Raw genomic sequence first — 19234 nt, 5'->3', positions numbered from 1 at the left:
GGAAGTTTTGAAGACTTCTATAAAAATTATACATGTCCAGGAAATGTCATTAAAGAGACAATTCAATAAAGTGTACATACTAGGACCTTCTGTGAAGAAAAATATCAATTCTTAAAGAAAGTAATACATAATAGAGATAAAATTAAATAACAAAAGATACGAAGAGAAACAGAACAGCATTGATTACATAGGTTAAAAATAATCCTTTTAGAACTTTTGTAAAGAAACATCTCTAATCCTGTTTTTCCCAAGAATAAGTTCATTTAAATTCTACTGTCCTTTTTCTTCATCTCTTTTTTAAAAAAATCCTCACCCAAGGATATGTTTTATTGATTTGAGAGAGAAACTTCGATGTAATAGAGCAGCATCAATCAGTTGCCTCCTGTACGAGTCATGACCAGGGATCGAACCCACTACCTAGGTATATGCCCTGACTGGGGATCGAACTTGCAACCTACGTATGTGTCCTGACAGGGAATGGAACCCACAACCTTTCGGTGTACGAATGATGCTTCCAGCCAACTGAGCCACTGGCCAGAGCCCATCATCTCTTAATTTAAATAATAAACATTTTTTCCAAGGTGTGAGCTTCAAATACAAAACTATCACATATTCATTAAAATATTTACTAATATTTTAATATCAAGCTAGTAAATATAATCAAGCACTGAAAATCAGTGGAGTTCTGGAAAACATAAAATAATTCTAATCCCATTAGGAGAGTTTATTAAAATGTCAAAGGGATCTACAATGTGCTGTCTCATTGCCCTCATGACAATGAGTTTGGTCACATCCAGACCAGTACGAGAAAAGCCCACACAGAGCGGGTTCAAAGGAACATGCACAGGTTGGTCCCTGCTGGGTTCTGCTAGAGGCAGAAACAAACTGAAAATCATTGGGAAGCTGACTCTATGTATATTCCTCTTAAAAAAATAGTGTGAATAATATAACTTACCTCAAAGAAAGGAATGGAATTTAACTAGAAAAGAAATTTTATGTTTTATAATATCAGAAGGCTAGGCCTACAAAATTCACTTTTTAAGTTTCTTTTTATTTTTATTGTTGTTCAAGTACCGTTGTCTCCACAAAATTACCATATTTTTCAGACATTAAGACACACCTAGGTTTTAGAGGAGGAAAATAGGAAAAAAAATTCTGAAGCAAAAAATGTGGTAAAATATTTAATAACATAAATAACTGCCCCCCACCCCCCGAGAGCCAGGTAAACTATATTCAGATAAGATGCACCCCCATTTTCCTTCCAAATTTGGGGGGGGAGTGCTTCTTATAGTCTGAAAAAGATGGTAACTTAAAAAAAATATTTTATGGTGGTAAGAATAGCTAACATGAGATCTACCCTCTTAAAATTTTAAGTGTACAACAAACTAAATTCTGATCAGAATAAAAGATATTAACATTGACACTTATCAGACATAATTAAGTGTGCAATTTGTTCTATTTTGTGTCTGTAACAGATATTAGGCAGGCTTTGGCAAAATTATCTTACTAATTTTCCACTAAAATCATACACATAAAAAAGCAAAAGATACCTTCTTACATTTATGAACATTTTAAGAATATTAAAGAGCTCATGATGCTACCAAATTTCTGAAATATGATTTTCTTTCTATGCTTTCCTAAATGTTGATAGGAGATGTGTACAGTGACTGAGAGCATGAGCTTTGACATCAGATTCTGAATTATTCTGGAAAAAGTTAAGTTATTTTGACTTAATCTGTTTTTTCATTAATAAAATGGGAATAATTGCACTACCTGCTTCACACGATTGCTGTGAGGATTAAATGAAATACAGTTAAAAATTTAGCAATGCTTGATGCACACAGAAAGCAAATGTTAGCTATTATTAAAATGTGAAAAAGTTATGAAAAGTAGTCATTCTCTATCAATTAAAGACATTAAAGCATTAAAAAAACTATGTAGGTCTTCCACTAGTACAATTAAGAAGATTAACATTCTGATATAACAGGAAAAGTGCTCAACCAAACAAAAACTTACTTTATGGCTGCATAATAAAATGTTCCAAACCAAACACCAGAAGTTATTAGATGCACTGGAATCAAAACTTTTCCATATTGTCTAAATGTTTTCTTAAATCGTTGATAAAGACTAATAGATTTGTCTTGTAAAGGATCAGGTTCTTCTTTTTTTTCTGAAGGAGTTCCTGGAGATGTAGCATTAGATGACACAACCCTCTTGGAGAAAATATCTTGCTCCCACTGTTTAAGGTGAGTAAACCCCAGTTGGGGTAAATGAGCATCGAGTGGCTTCCTTCCCTTTGCAGTGCACTGGGCAGCAGATAAGTGCAGCCATTGTTTTTGAGGACCCTGTACCAAAACTACTCTGGATTCAGCTCTATACAAAAGTAATGGTCCCTTTATATATTGACAGTGTCCAAAAAGACCAGTTTTATGTGCTTCCATGCATGTCCTATGTGCCCGTTGGAATACAGTCCTTGGTACATTCCATTGCATTTTGAAGAATGGTGACAGAGGATGGATTTCAGCTTCTACAGAGAATAGATTAAGAAATTATATTATATAGATTTCCACTTTAAACTAATCTACTTAAAAATAAATCATTAAGTATTAGGAAGTAAAAAGATAGACAATGCTACCAAATCCACAAAATTAATGTTAAGGTATATAGTTGTAACATGACACAGTTTTAAAATATCATAAAAACACATCATTTAAATATGATAAACTGCCTAAAAGACATCATGGAGGGTAATGTTTTGAGGACATTTTATTACTACAAAATGCATATTTGTAGGGCTCTGTTACACTACAAGGAAGCAGTGTAGTATAATGGAAAAAAGGCATAGGACTTGAACAGACACTTCTCCAAGGAGGACCTAATAGAGGGCCCATAGACTTATGAAAGGATGCTCAGCATCACTAGCCATCAGAGAGATGCAAATTAAAACCACAATGAGATAACACTTCACAGCAGTCAGAATGGCCATCATAAACAAATCAACAAACAACAAATGCTGGCGCGGTTGTGAAGAAAAGGGAACCCTAGAGCACTGTTTGTGGGAATGCAGACTGGTACAGCCACTGTGGACAACAGTATAGAATCTCCTCAAAACACTAAAAATGGAACTGTCTTTTGACCCAGCAATTCCACTTCCACTTCCAGATTTCACTAGTCTTTACAATCAAAAGATAAAAGTTTTTTGGTTGTTGGGCAATGATGGAGGTGTCATTCCCCCTAATACTACGCAGATCAAACCAGCAACAACTGAACAGGTGGATGAGTAGACCTAAAGTTGTGAACTAACAGGCCCCTACAGTTTTTCTGATACAACTCGAAATCCTAGAGAGTGATGAGCAACTTAATCTTAAATTCTTCCAATGAAACACTAATTTCGGGAATAAATTTAAAAATCATGAGAATTGGTTTATTTCTTACATAGAAGTTACCTGTTATTTTCCTACCCCAGCAGCATGAAGTTTTCATACCTCTAGATGGGAGGCAGTGCTCTAAATTGCTTATACATTCAAGTTATAGAAATAGATGATGAAATGCATCACTGGACCCAAGTGAAGTGAGGATTCCACTGCTGCTGTGGCTATCCATGCACATTTTAGAATTATGTCATTAAAGCCTTTAACACTGTAAGTAGTTGGAACATGATTAATGGTACCTAATTCTAAGTACAGAATAGAGCAAAAGTAGGTGTACAGTTGTAAGTACAAAAAACACAGTTTATTCTTGTATTGTTATTTATTAGTTATTTTCCATATGAACAACTGTACACCTACTTTTGCCCCACACTGTATAAAACCTTCCCTATATGACAAGGATGTCACGAATAATATCTAAAGTCTGACTTAATTTTAACAGAGATCTTGGAATCTGAGAGGTCACATGGTCTCAGAAAAAAATATAAACTATGTAATCTTTGGACCATTTAATTAGCCTCCTCCTGTGCCTTGGTTTCCAATTTGTAAAATGGGGTTAATATTAGTATCTCCTTCATAGGGTTGTTGTGGGATAAAATAAAAGCAGCCTCTCATGTAGCAGTCTTGAGTCACAGAGAGAAGTAGGGTAAAGACACAATGATCAATAGTGAAGGAGTAAGGAAGCAATAGTAACCAACCCCTCCCCCAAAAAAAACAAACCCCCAAAAAGCTGAATTAAAGGAATGGAGAAGAGGGCAGAATGGATTAGAACAAATGTCAGTGAGAAAACACAAATATTAGAATGCTGTTGGAATTCTGAGGCAGCTATATCCTGAAATCCAGTTCCATTAGGCCAAATGAGTTAGTTCATGAGATTTCTTTCTTTCATCTGTATCCTTACCAAACCCATGCTGCTCAAGATTATATAAGGATGTTTCTGTTCCTCACACATTCAAGCAGCCCTCAAAATACAACTCAGTGTACAAGGAATGAACTAATTTATACTCAATTCTTATACAGAAATTTTAAAATGCTTACTAAAAAGTTAGAAAGGTGGAACAACAAATTTCAATAGAAAGATCTGGTTCTCTGTTGTGTGAATTCAAATACCCCATTTGTCAAACAAAACCTTATTTGGAAGTCAACAAAACATAAATAAAAGTTGCTCAGGTTAAAGCAGGAGTGAGAGAAATCGAGCCCTCTCTCTGGCTTGCCTCCACCGCCTCCAGCCCATGAGGCACAGCCACAGAAGACCTGACTAAAAACAAAAAATCACAAAGTGGACAAATTGTCTGTATATGATGGTCCTACTTCACCTAGCTGCCATTTTCTTGCAAGTCACAGCACAGGCACTATTCCTTCTGAATCCCACAAGCTAGATAAAAAACACCAGTGAAAATTTATTAGATATTGGGATTTGGGGGTTTTCTTTTATTCTCCCCCACCCTGTACATGCTATGTTTCTGGAGGGCAAGGAGTCTGTTGTAATTCCTGGCAGTTACAGGGACTATGTAAAACCTGGCATCTAGTGGGCTCTCAATAAAACTCAGTTCGGTGAATGTCAACAATTTGTTTTTAAAAGACTGATTTTATCTCTAATAAATGTCTTCTGAAATAAATGTAGCATCTTCAGCTTGGGAAGGTTTGGGCACTAAATATACAATTAACACTATTTTTAAAGGGAATTTAAAATAACTATAGTTAATATAGAGTGGAGCAAAAGTAGTTTACAGTTGTATGTAAAACAGTTTATTCTTATATTATTTATTAATTATAGTATTAGTTTCCGAATGAACAATTGTAAACCTTTTTCCCCACCCTGTATTTAAAAGCTGGAATGGAAAAGTAAACAACATGCAATGTAAGCAGAATGGAAATTGTAAGAATTAGAAAGAAATGCTAGCTACAAAGCAAAAACATTGTAACAGAAATGAAGAATGTCTTCAATGGACTCATGGCAGACTCAGACTTGAAACAGCCAAAGAAAGAATCAGTGAGCCTGAAGGGAGATCAACAGAAATGTCCCAAACTGAAATGGAAAGAGGACAAAAAGACAGCCCTATCCCCGCAAAATAAAACAAAATATCCAATCACTACAGGACAATTTCAAAATGTATAACATACATGTAATAGGAATGCCAGAAGGTGAAGAAGCAGAAGAAATATTTGAAGTAATATGAAGTTTGAGAATTTTCCAGTATTACTTACAAATACTGAACCATAGGTCCAGGAAGCTCAGAGAACACCAAGCAGGATAAATATCTAAAATCCACATCTAGGCATATCACATTTAAGCTGCAAAAACCAAAAAACGATGACAAAGAAAATCTTGAAAGAAGCTAAAGGGAGAAAAAACACCTTACCTATTAGGGGAACAAGAGCAAAACTTGGAAACAACTTGTTATCAGAAACTTGGCAAAAAAAAAAAAAGTGATTATTTAAAGTTTAAAGAAAAACCATCAAACTAGAATTCTATATCCAGCAAAATTCTCCATCAAAACTGGAAGACAGATAAAAACTTTATCAGACAAACAAAAAATAGAGGGAATTCATTGCCCACAGACTAGCCCTTCAAAAAAGAAATAATAAAGAAACTCAGATCCTTAGCAAACCCACGCTGCTCAAGGAAGAAGAAATCAATAAAGGCAAAATAAAAATCTTTTTATTCTTAATTTATCTACAAAATAACTGTTTAAAGTAGTAATAGCAACAATGAATTAGGTGATTAATAGCATGTGAATAAAATGTAAGACAGGGTTGTCACAAGTAATAGGAAAGAGGAATTGAGAAAACTAAGATAAGGTATTTGCAACTACACATGTAGTAGAATAGTGGTATTTGAAATTGGATTTAAATGAAAATGTGTATATGAACTCTAGGAAACTACCAAAATATTTACTTTAGAAGTATAATCAGTATACTGAAAGAGATAAAATAGGACCACATAAAATTCTGTGAATACCTAAGGCTCTGCCCCTTACAACATAACAGGTGCACCAAGACAAAGAAGTATGGCTCAAATGAAAGAACAGATCAAAACTCCAGAAAAAGAACCTGTCAGATGCAGAATTCAAAACACTGGTAATCAAGATACTCACAGAGATGATAGAGTTTGGTTGCAAAATGAAGGAAGAAATGAAGGCTATACAAAGTGAAATAAAGCAAAATATACAGGGAACCAACAGTGAAGGGAAGGAAACCAGGACTCAAATCAGTGATCTGGAAAAGAAGGAAGAAATAAACATCCAAACAGAACAGAATGAAGAAACAAGAATTCAAAAAAATGAGGAGAGGCTTAGGAAACTCTGGGACAACTTTAAATGTTCCAACATCCAAATCATAAGGCTGCCAGAAAGAGAAGAAGAGCGAGAAATGGAAGACTTATTTGAAAAAATAATAAAGGAAAACTTCCCCAATCTGGCCAAGGAAATAGACTTCCAGAAGTTCAGGAAGCCCACAGAGTCCCAAAGAAACTGGACTGAAGGAGGAACACACCAGAACACATCATAATTAAGTTTCCTAAGATTAAATATAAGGAGAGAATCTTAAAAGCAGCAAGAGGAGAGGATTAAGAGTTACCTACAAAGGAGTTCCCATATGACTATCAGCTGATTTCTCAAAGAAACTTTATAGACAAGAAGGGGCTGGAAAGAAGTATTCCAAGTCATGAAAGGCAAGGACCTACATCCAAGATTACTCTATCCAGCAAAGCTATCATTTAGACTCAGATAAAGTGCTTCCCAAATAAGGTCAAGTTAAAGGAGTACATCATTACCAAGTCCTTATTCTATGAAATATTAAAGGGACTTATCTAAGAATAATAATAAGATCAAAAACTATGAACAGTAAAATGACAACAAACTCACAACTCCTCAACAATTGAACCTAAAAAACAAAAACAAAGCAAGTAACTAGAACAGAATCACAGAAATGGAGATCACATGGAGGGTTATCAGTGGGGAAGGGGAGGGGAGGATTGGGGGAAAAGGTACAGGGAAGAAGTAGCATAAATGGTAGGTATAGAATTGACAGGAAGAGGTTAAGAATAGTATAGGAAACGGAGAAGCCAAAGAGCTTATATGTATGACCCATGGACATGAAGTAAGGGATGAGGAATGCTGGTGGGAAGGGAGGGTGCAGGGTGGAGGGGAATAAAAGGGAGAGAAAAATGGGACAACTGTAATAGCATAATCAATAAAATATATTTTTAAAATTCTCAATTAAAGCTAGGGGTGACTGAAACAGGAGGGACAAAGAACAAAAGACAACTGAAGCATTTACAAACATAGCAGATATTAATCCAAAAATGTGCTAATAACTTCAAAAGTGAATGATCTAGCCCTAGCTGGTGGAGCTCAGTGGATTGAGCATGGGCTGCAAACCAAAGGGTCACTGGTTTGATTCCTAGTCAGGGTACATGCTTGGGTTGCAGGCCAGGTCCCCACTGGGGGCCACATGAGAGGTAACCCTACATTGATGTTTCTCTTCCTTTCTCCCACCCTTTCCCTCTCTCTAAAAATAAATAAATAAAATCCTTATAAAAAAATTTTATTGCTTACGCTACTATAGTTGTCCCAATTTTTCTCCCTTTTCCCATTTCCACTCAGCCTGCCCCACACTTCCGTAGTCAAGCCCTGCACTGTTGTCCATGTCCATGGGTCCTTCATATATGTTCTTTGACTAATCCCTTCACTGTCTTTCAGTTAGTCCCCACCTCCACCCTCCCCTCTTACAGCTGTCAATCTGCTCCATGATTCAATGGCTCTGGTTCTATTTTGCTCATCAGCTTATTTTGTTCATTAGATTCCTCTTTTAAGTGAGATCATATATTATTTGTCTCAGGGACTGGCTTATTTCACTTAGCATATACTCTCCAGTTCCATCCATGCTGTGACAAAAGGCAAGAATTCCTTCTTCCTTTCTGATATGTAATATTCCATTGTCTAAATATACCAGTTTTTTATCCACTCATCTACTGATGGGCACTCAGGCTGTTTCCATATCTTGGCTATTGTTAATAGCGCTGCTATGAATGTGGGGGTATATAATTTCTTTTGAATTGGTGTTTCTGGATTCATCAGGTATATTCCCAGCAGTGGAATTGCTGGGTTAAAAAGCAGTTCCATTTTTAGTTTTTTGAGGTGATTCCATACAGTTTTCCATTTGTGGCTGTACCAGTCTGCATTCCCAGCAACAATGTACTAGGGGTTCCTTTTTTTCCACATCCTTCTCAGAACTTGTTGTTTGTTGGTTTATTGATAGCCATTTTGTTAGGTGTGAGGTGATACCTCATTGTGGATTTAATTTGCATCTATTATGGCTAGTGATGTTGAGCACTTTTTCATATGTCTATGGGCCATCTGTATGTCCTCTTTGAAGAAGTGTCTTATACAGGTCCTTTGCCCATTTTTAAACTGGGTTGTTTTTCTTCCTGGTGTTGAGTCATATAAGCTCTTTATATATTTTGGAGATTAAACCCTTGTCTGATGTATAATTAGCAAATATGTTCTCCCAAGCAGTTGGTTTCCTTTTAATTTTGATGACAGTTTCTTCAGCCATGCAGAAGCTTTTTAATTTGATTTAGTCCCATTTATTTATTTTTTTCCTTTGTCTTCTTTGCCCTACGAGAATATATGGGCAAAAATATTGCTTCAAGGGATATCTGAAATTTTACTGCCTATGTTTTCCTCTAGGATTTTAATGTATCATGACTTATATTTAAATCTTTCATCAATTTTGAGATTATTCTGGTGTATGTTGTAAGATGGTAGTCTTATTTTGAATGCACATATTAGAAAAGAAAAATGCTTTAAATTGCTTCCACCTTTGAAAACTAGAAAAGGAAGAGTAATCTAAACCTAAAGCAAGCAGAAAAAAATAGTAATAAAATCAAAGCAAAAGCCAATGAAATTAAATGGAAAACAATATAACAAAACTAAAATTTGGTTCTTTGAAACATACAAATAAAACTGATTAAATCTCTAGCCAGGCTAAACAAGAGAGAAAACACATATTACTAATATCAGTAATGAAACAGGAATCATGACAATGGATCCCATAAACATTTAATAAAGTAATAAACGTATACCATGAACAACTCTATGCTCACTAATATGGTAACTTAGATGAAATACACCAAATTGTTAAAAAAAACATAATCTACCAAAACTCATACAAGGACAAATAGATGACCTGAATAGCCCTCTATCTATTAAAGAAATTGAATCAATAATTAATAATCTTTCAATAAAAAGAAAGCACCAGGCCCAGATGTTTCACTAGAGAATTCTACCAAAAGGATAAATATTACCAATTCTCCACAATGTCTTCCAGAAAATGGAAGCATGAGGAAGATTTCCTAATTCATCCTATGAGGCCAGCATTACCATAATATCAAAACCAGATAAAATTAACCAGATAAATTAAACCAGATAGGGAAACTACAAACCAGTATCTCTCATCAACATAGATGTAAAACTTCTCAACAAAATATTAGCAAATTCAGCCCAACAATGTTTAAAACGAATTATATATTCCAACCAAGTGGGATTTAATCCAGACATGGAAGAGTTGTTCATATTTGAAATCTAACATAAAAAGCTAAAAGACAATCATCTGATCATCTGAATTGATGCAGCAAAACTCTATGACAAAACTCAACTCCATACATGATTTTAAAAACTCTTAGCAAACTATGAGCACAGAGTACTTTCTTCAACCTGATGAAGAACATCTACAACAAACTTCTAGCTAATCTGATATTTAATGGTACACTTTCCTCTTAAGACTGGGCACAAGGTAAGGATGTCCTCTCTCACAAGTCCTATTCAACATTATACTGCAAGTCCTAGCCAGGACAATAGAGGAAAAAAAGTATCAAGAGAAAAAAAAAGGCACACAGGTTGTAAAGGAAGAAGAAATAAAACTGCCTTTATTGAAGATGGCATAAGTGCCTAGGTAGAGTATTCCAAAAAATCTACAAAAAGACTCCTGGAAATAATAAGCAAGTATAGCAAAGTTACAGGATACAAAGTCAATATATAAAAGTTGATTAATAGCAATGAAACATAGGAATTTAAAGTTAAAACAATACCATTTATAAAAGTACCACTCCCACCCTGGCTGATGTGACTCAGTGGACTGAGTGCCAGCCTATAAACCAAAGGGTTGTCAGTTCGATTCCCAGTCAGGGCACATGCCTGTGTTGAAGGCCAGGTTCCCAGGACAGGGCGCTTGAGAGGCAATCACACATTGATGTTCCTCTCCCTTTCTTTCTCCCTCCCTCCCCTTCTCTAAAATTAAATTTAAAAAATCTTTAACAAAAAAAAAAAAGTACCACCCCCCACCCTCCCAACACAAAAGCCTTAGGTATAAATCTGACAAACATATACAGGATCTATATGAGAAAAACTATAAAATTCTGATGGAAGAGATCAAAGATATAAATAAATGGGAAGACGGTAAATGGGAAGAAGGAAAGAGGCATGTAGATCAATGGAACAGAATAGAGTCCAGAAGGAGATGCACACATATATAGTCAACTGTTCCTTGACAAAGGAGAAAAGGCAATTCAATGGAGAAAGGACAGTTTTTCCAACAAATGGAGCTGGAACAAGTAGACATCCACAAGTAAAAATAAAAAAAAGAACCTGGACACAGATCTTACTCCTTTCACCAAACTTTACTCAAAGGGGATCACAGGCCTAAATGTCAAATGAAATACTATATAATTTCTAAAAAGGAAACACAGAAGAAATCCTAAGCGACGTTGGCTTTGGCAACGACTTGTCACATACACCACTCAATCATGATACATGAAGTAAAACACATAAATGGTAAGTTGGACTTCATCAAAACTTAAAACTTCTGCTCTATGAGAGACAGCATTAAGAGAATGACAAGATAAACCACATACTGGAAGAAAATATTTGCAGAACACATTAGTTAAGACACTTATATCTAGAACCAAGATGGAGGCGTAGGTAGACACACTGCACCTCCTCGCACAACCAGAACTGACAGAAAATCGAACGGCAAGGAAGTCCAACACCAAGGAAATAAAAAATAAACATTCATCCAGACCGGTAGGAGGGGCGGAGACGGGCACCGGGGTGGAGAGGACTCGCGTTGCCCTGGAGTGACAGAGACTGGCAGAGTGTGGGACAGACAGGGCAGGCAGTCTGACCACTAGCAGACCCTGCGGCCCCACATTCGTGCACAGATAAACCAAGAGGGCCGGACTCAGAGTGGCAGAGAACGGGGCAGGCAGAGTGGCGGGTAGCACCCTGTGGCCCCACATTCGTGCATAGATAACCAGACAAACGGCGGGGGAGCGAAGCAGACCACATAAGCCAGGGCTCCAGCGCAGGGAAATAAAGACTCAAACCTCTGATTAAAAACGCCCATGGGGGTTGGGGAGGCAGCAGGAGAGACTCCCAGCCTCACAGGAGAGGTCGATGGAGAGACCCACAGGGGCCTAGAGTGTGCACAAGCCCACCCACTCAGGAACTAGCACCAGAGGGGCCCAATTTGATTGTGGGTAGCAGAGGGAGTGACTAAAATCCGGTGGAGAGTGAGGCAGGTGCCATTGCTCCCTCTCGGCCCCTCCCCCACATACAGCATCAAAGCATAGAGACCAGAATTACCCTGCCCAGGTGAACATCTAAGGCTCCGCCCCTTTAAGTAACAGATGTGCCAAGACAAAAAAAAAAAAAAAAAGGGCCCAAATCACAGAACACTTCAAAGCTCCAGAAAAAATACAACTAAGCGAGGAAGAGATAGCCAACCTATCGGATACACAGCTCAAAACACTGGTTATTAAAAGGTGAAAGATTTATACGATCTGAAAAGAAACCAGAGTATCAAAACACTGGTTATTAAGATGCTCACAGAATTGGTTGAATTTGTTTGAAAACTAGATGAAAAAATGAAGGCTATGCTAAGAGAAACAAAGGAAAATGTACAGGGAACCAATAGTGATGTGAAGAAAACTGGGATTCAAATCAAAGGTGTGGAACAGAAGGAAGAAAGAAACATCCAACCAGAAAAGAATGAAGAAACAGGAACTCGGAACAATGAGGAAAGGCTTAGGAACCTCCAGGACATCTTGAAACGTTCCAACATCCGAATTATAGGGGTGCCAGAAGGAGAAGAGGAAGAACAAAAAATTGAAAACTTATTTGAACAAATAATGAAGGAGAACTTCCCCAGTCAGGCAAAGGAAATAGACTTCCAGGAAGTCCAGGAAGCTCAGAGAGTCCCAAAGAAGCTGGACCCAAGGAGGAACACACCAAGGCACATCATGATTATATTACCCAAGATGAAACAGAAGGAGAGAATCTTAAAAGCAGCAAGAGAACAGGACACAGTTACCTACAAAGGGGTTCCCATAAGACTGTCAGCTGATTTCTCAAAAGAGACCTTACAGGCAAGAAGGGACTGGCAAGAAGTATTCCAAGTCATGAAATTGCGGCAAGGGCCTACATCCAAGATTACTGTATCCAGCAAAGCTTTCATTTAGAATGGAAGGGCAGATAAAGTGCTTCTCAGATAAGATCAAGTTCAAGGAGTTCATCATCACCAAGCCATTATTACATGAAATGTTAAAGGGACTTAGCTAAGAAAAAGAAGATCAAAAATATGAACAGTAAAAATGACAGCAAACTCACAGTTATAAACAACCACACCTAAAACCCAAACAAAAGCAAACTAAGCAAACAACTAGAACAGAAACAGAACCACAGAAATGGAGATCACATGGAGGGTTATCAATAGGGGATTGGGAGGGGGAGAGAGGGGGAAAGGTACAGAGAATAAATAGCATAAATGATAGGTGCAAAATAGACAGGGGGAGGGTAAGAATAGTGTAGGAAATGTAGAAACCAAAGAACTTATAAGTGTGACCCATGGACATGAACTATAGGGGGGGAATGTGGGAGGGAGGGGGTGGGCAGGATGGAGTTGAGTGAAGGGGCGGAAATGGGACAACTGTAATAGCATAATCAATGAATATACCAACCCCCCCAAAAGACAAAAAGACTCCCCAAAAAGAAACAAACAAAAAAAGGCACTTATATCTAAAATATACAGAGAACTCCTTAAACTCAACAATAAGAAAACAATGCAGTTACAAAACGGGCTATAGATCTGAACAGAAACAGTTCTGGCCAAGATGGAGGCGTACATAGAAACATTTCACTTACACAACCAAAAGACTGATAACAACCAATTTAAAAACAAACAAACAAAAAACCAACCAAAACCGCCAGAAAATCAAAACACATGCAAGTCTGACAACCAAGGAGTTAAAGAAGAAACATTCATCCAGACTGGTACACCAAGACAAAGAAATATGGCCCAAATGAAAACAGATCAAAACTCCAGAAAAAGAACTAAGTAATGAGGAGATAGACAACCTATCAAATGCAGAGTTTAAAACACTGGTAATCCCAATGCCCACAGAAATGACTGAGTTCAGTCACAAAATGAAGGAAGAAATGAAGGCTATATAAAGTGAAATAAAGGAAAATATGCAGGGAACGAACAGTGAAGGAAAAGAAACTGGAACTCCAATAATCTGGAAAAGAAGGAGAAATAAACATCCAACAGGAAGTTTGGTTGCCAGAGGAGAAGAGGAAAAATAAGAAATTGAAAACTTATTTGAACAAATAACGAAGTAGAACTTCCCCAATCTAGCGAAGGAACTAGACATGCAAGACCAGGAAGCTCAGAGAGTCCCAAACAGTTGGATCCAAGAAGAAACACACCAAGACACAACACAATTAAGTTGCCCAATATTAAAGATAAAGAGAATCTTAAAAGCAGCAAGAGGAAAGGAGAGTGTTACCTACAAAGGAGTACCCATAAGACTTTCAGCTGATTTCTTAAAAGAAACCTTACATGCAAGAAGGCGCTGGAAACAAGTATTCGAAGTCATGAAAGGCAAGGACCTACATCCAAGATTACTCTATCCAGCAAAGTTATCACTTAGAATGGAAGGGCAGATAAAGTGCTTCCCAGATAAGGTCAAGTTAAAGGAGTTCATCATCACCAAGCCCTTATTATATGAAATATTAAAGGGACTTATCTAAGAAAAAGAAGATCAAAACTATGAACAGTAAAATGATAACAAACTCACAACTATCAACAACTGAACCTAAAAAAAAAAAAAAAAAAAAATCAAAGCAACCAACTAGAACAGGAAGAGAATCAAAGAAATGGAGATCATATGGAGGGTTATCAGAGTGGAGGGGGAGAATGGGGGGAAATGTACAGGGAATAAGAACCATAAATGGCCCTGGCTGGTATGGCTCAGTGGACTGAGTGCTGGCCTACAAAGCAAGGAATCACAGGTTCGATTCCCACTATAGGGCACATGCTTGGGTTGGGCGCATGAGAGGTAACAACACATTGATGTTTCTCTCCCTCTCTTTCTCCCTCCCTTCCCTAGCATACATGGTAGGTATAAAATAGGGGGATGTTAAGAATAGTATAAGAATAGTATAGGAAATGGAGAAGCCAAAAAACAACCCATTGACATTGACATGAACTAAGGGAGTGGGGAATGCTGGTGAGAGGGGGAGTGCAGGGCGTAGGGGGATAAAGGGGATAAAAAACTGGGCAACTGTAATAGCATAATTAATAAAATATACCTTTAAAAAACCTGGAAAATAGGGTGCGAGTCTCTCTGCACAACCACATCAAAATTACAATTAATATAGAACAACCATCACTCAGAAATCAAGTTGAATAGAAGTCTGACAACTACGGAATTAAAAAAACTGCATCAATCCAGACTGGTAGGAGAGATGAAGACATGAAATGGGCTACTCCCTCACCCACGTGTGGTGGATGAAAATTCGGGGGGGATATCTTGGGAGAGAGGAGTCCCAGTCACACAACAGGACCCCCAGTCCAGGGTTCCAGAGCCAGGAACCTAAGTCCCTACAACTTCTGGCTGCCTAAACCAGTGGGGATTGAGTCAGTGGAAGAAAATGCTGGAACCCCAAGCAGTTCCTCTTAAAGAACCCACACACAGATTCACCTGTTCAGACTCTGAGCGCCAGCAATCAGACAGCAGCTTGAAAGGCACCAGTGGTATACAAGGAGAAACTGAAGTATCTGGCATTAAGGCGAGTAGAGGCCATTGTCCCTTTTCTAAACCCTCCCCACACAGTCCCAGGAAGCAGGTGCCATATCTCAGACTCCATCAACCTGGCTACACTGTTTGACCTGCCTTGAGATCCCCAGAGTCTCAGCCACACCCAACTTAGGGGCCCACCCAAGCTGCTTTTCCATGTAAATGGCTGGTCTCCACTCTTGCTTCAAAACTTCCTAAATCCTCTCAAATAAGCAACAGCTGGCCTCAGTAATTCCCAGGGCTAGCACTAGCAGCAGCCAGTGTAGATTCAGAGCTTGGCTTTACCTGGGAATCTCCAGGACAAGTAGTAGCCATCTCAGATTGCTTTATAACTCAGGCAGGGAAGCCCAGGGCAAAACACAAGTGGGAGGAGAATTGGCGTTTACCACTTGTGAAACCCCAGGGCCAGCACACACAGTGGACAGCTACAGACCACATCGGAGCACCACCACCCTGCTCCCACACAGCTGATCCTCCATGGAGGGTGGAGGTTGGTGATAAATGGTAACAGCCAATTCTTGCAGCTGACTTGGCCTGGGTAAATTCCTGCCATTGATCTGCCAGCAGCAACCAAGGTTCAACTATAAGAGGAGGGTGTACTCAGCCCACACAAAGGGCACACCTGTAGTACCCAGCTTAGGTGATAGGGGAGGATGTGCCACTGGACCCTACGGGACACCTAACATATTAGGCCACACTACCAAGACATGGAGTCAAAGCAGCTCTACCTAATACATAGAAACAAACACAGGGAGACTGCCAAAACAAGGAGACAAAGAAACGGCCCAAATGAAAGGACAGATCAAAACTCCAGAAAAAGAGCTAAATGAAGTGGAAATAAGCAATCTATTATATGCAGAGTTCAAAACTGGTTATAAGAATGCTAAAGGACCTTAGTGGATACTTCAGCATGATAAAAAAGATCCAATCAGAAATGAAGGATTCACTAATTGAAATAAAGAATAATTTACAGGGAAACAACAGTGAGTAGATGAAGCCAAGAATCAAATCAATGATTTGAAACATAAGAAGTGAAAACAATCATGCAGAACAATAAGAAGAAAAAAAGCATCCAAAAAGTGAGCATAGTATAAGCATCCTCTGGGGCAACTTAAAGAGGTCCAACATTTACATCATAGGAGTGCCAGAGGAAAAGAGAAAGAACATGAAATTGCAAATCTGTTTGAAAAAAATAATGAAAGAATACTTTCCTAATTTGGTGAGGGAAATAGACAAGTAAGTCCAGGAAGCACAGAGAGTCCTAAACAAGATGGATGCAAAGAGGCCCACTCCAAGACACATCGTAAGTAAAATGCCAAATGTTAAAGAGAGACTCTTAAAAGCAGCAAGAGAAAAGAAGTTAGTTACTCACAGGGGAGTTCGCATAAGACCGTCAGCTGATTAGTTCGCATAAGACCGTCAGCTGACTTATCAAAAGAAACTTTGGAGGCTAGAAGGGATAGGCAAGAAATATTCAAAGTCACAAAAAGCAGGGACCTCCAGTCAAGATTGCTCTACTTAGCAAAGCTATCATTTAGATAGCTTTAGAATCAAAGGGCAGATAAAGAACTTCCCAGACAAGAAAAAACTAAAGGAGTTCATCATCACCAAACCATTATAATATGAAATGTTAAAGGGACTTATTTCAGAAAAAAGAAGATCAAAACTATGAACTATAACATGGCAACCCCCCCCCCCAAATCTATCAACAACTGATTCTAAAAAACAAACTAAGCAAATAAGAACAGAGAATCATAGATATGGAGAGCATTTTGATGGTTGCCAGATAGGAGGGGTATGTAGGGGAATAGGTTGAGAGAGGGGATTAGGAAGTACAATAGGAAGTTACAGAGTAGCCATGGGGAATGTAAAGTACCATATAGGAAATGGAGTAGCCGAAGAACTTGTATGCAGAACTCAAGGACATGAACAATGGTGTGAGTATTGCCTGAGGGAGTAGGGGGTGCTGGCTGAAGAGAGGGCAAAGGGGGGGAAATCAGGACAACTGTTATAGCATAATCAATAAAATATAATTTAAAAAAAAGATGTGAACAGACACCTCACAAAAGAAGATGGCAAATCTTTCACAGGTAGCAAATAAGCATTTGAAAAAATGCTAAAATCACCCCACATCTGTTAAAATGGCTATTATTAAAAAAGACAAGAAATAACAAGTATTGGTGAGGATATGGAGAAAAGGAAACCCTTGTGCACCGTTGGTGGAAATGTAAAAAGGTACAACTAGTATTGGAAACAGTATGGAGAGCCCTCAAAATATTAAATATGTATGGTATTTGTGTGTATGTCTATGGTATACATACCAAATAATAATGTAATATTATTTGGCCATAGAAAGAAGAAAATCTTGCCACTTGCAACAACATGGGTGGACCTGGATAGCATTATGCTAAGTGAAGTTAAGTCAGACAGAAAACGGCAAATACTATATGATCTCACTTATATGTGGAATCTTAAAAGCAAAAACAAACACAACACCTCAAACTCTTAGATACAGGGAACAGATTGGTGGTTACCAGAGGTGGGGTGGGGGGTAAAATGGGCATGAAAGATGCAAACTTCCTGTTATAAAGTATTGTGTATTTGAAAGTTGCTGAGAGAGCAAATCTTAAAAGTTCTCCTCACAAGAAGATAAATGTAATTATATGTGGTATTAATACTAACTAGATTTGGGCTGAACATATCACAATGTATACAAATATCAAATTGTTATGTTGTATAACTGAAACTTATATAATGTTATATGTTAATTATATCTCAATTTTCAAAAGAGATGCTCAAGTATCATGTCACTAGGGAGTTGCAAATTAAAACAATGAGATACCATTACACACCTTTTAGAATAACTTATGTCCAAACACTGGCAACACCAAATCCTGGGGAAGATGCGGAGCAACAGGAATTCTCATTCACTGCTAGTGGGAACGTAAAATGGATGGTCACTTTGGCAGACAGTTAAGCAGTTTCTTGGGAAGCTAAACATAAGCTTACCATACTATCAATCAGTAGCACTTCTAGGAACCCAAATGAATCAGAAAGTTATTACCATATTTTGCCATGTACAACACACACTTTTTTGCCCAAATTTTTGAGGGAAAATAAGGGTGCGCATTATACATGGGTATGATGATTACATATCATGGGTATAATAATGAGCATAATAATCCCATGTATAATGCACACAAAAAGTGAGTGCACATTATACATGACAAAATATAGTATGTTCACAGAAAAACCTGCACACAAATGTTTCCCACAGCTTTATCATAATTACCAAAAACTGGAAGCAACTGAGAAGTCCCTGTGAATATGTGAATGGATAAACCAACTGAGGTATTTCCATACAATAGAATTATTTAGTAATAAAAAGAAAGAAGCTATCAAGCCATGAAAAAACAAGAAGGGATCTTAAATGCATGGTGCTAAATGAAAGAAATCAGGCTGAAAAGGCTATATGATTCCAACTCTATGACATTCTGGAAAAGGCAAAACTATAGACAGTAAAAAGATTAGTGGTTTCCAGGGACTCCAAAATGGGGGAGTGAGGAGATGAATAGGTGGAGCAAAGGGCATTTTTAGGATGGTAAAACTATTCTGTAAGATACTGTAATGGTGGATAAATGTTACACATTTGTCAAAACCCATAGAA

The 19234-nt window shown here is 37.8% G+C and overlaps 1 protein-coding gene across 3 annotated transcripts in view; it reads right to left on the bottom strand.

Moving 5' to 3' along the window:
- FAM210A (family with sequence similarity 210 member A) overlaps positions 1–19234 on the bottom strand; it is a 41114-nt gene that overhangs the window by 9545 nt on the left and 12335 nt on the right. Inside the window, exons 2-3 of one of the 3 annotated variants that reach the window (XM_045187726.3) lie at positions 18420–18500; positions 2017–2527 (exon numbers count right to left, since the gene is read on the bottom strand). In XM_045187726.3, coding sequence (XP_045043661.1) covers positions 2017–2492 — 476 coding nt within the window. In that variant the 5' untranslated portion in view covers positions 2493–2527; positions 18420–18500. The remainder of the gene's footprint in view (positions 1–2016; positions 2528–18419; positions 18501–19234) is intronic. The other 2 variants (XM_045187727.3, XM_024580596.4) reach the window with 2 other exon arrangements.

This window comes from Desmodus rotundus, chromosome 10 (genome assembly GCF_022682495.2).
Source record: "Desmodus rotundus isolate HL8 chromosome 10, HLdesRot8A.1, whole genome shotgun sequence".
In the NCBI taxonomy this organism is placed as follows: domain Eukaryota; kingdom Metazoa; phylum Chordata; class Mammalia; order Chiroptera; family Phyllostomidae; genus Desmodus; species Desmodus rotundus.
The sequence above is the reverse complement of the archived record's forward strand: the minus strand, read 5'-3'. Positions and strand labels throughout refer to the sequence as shown.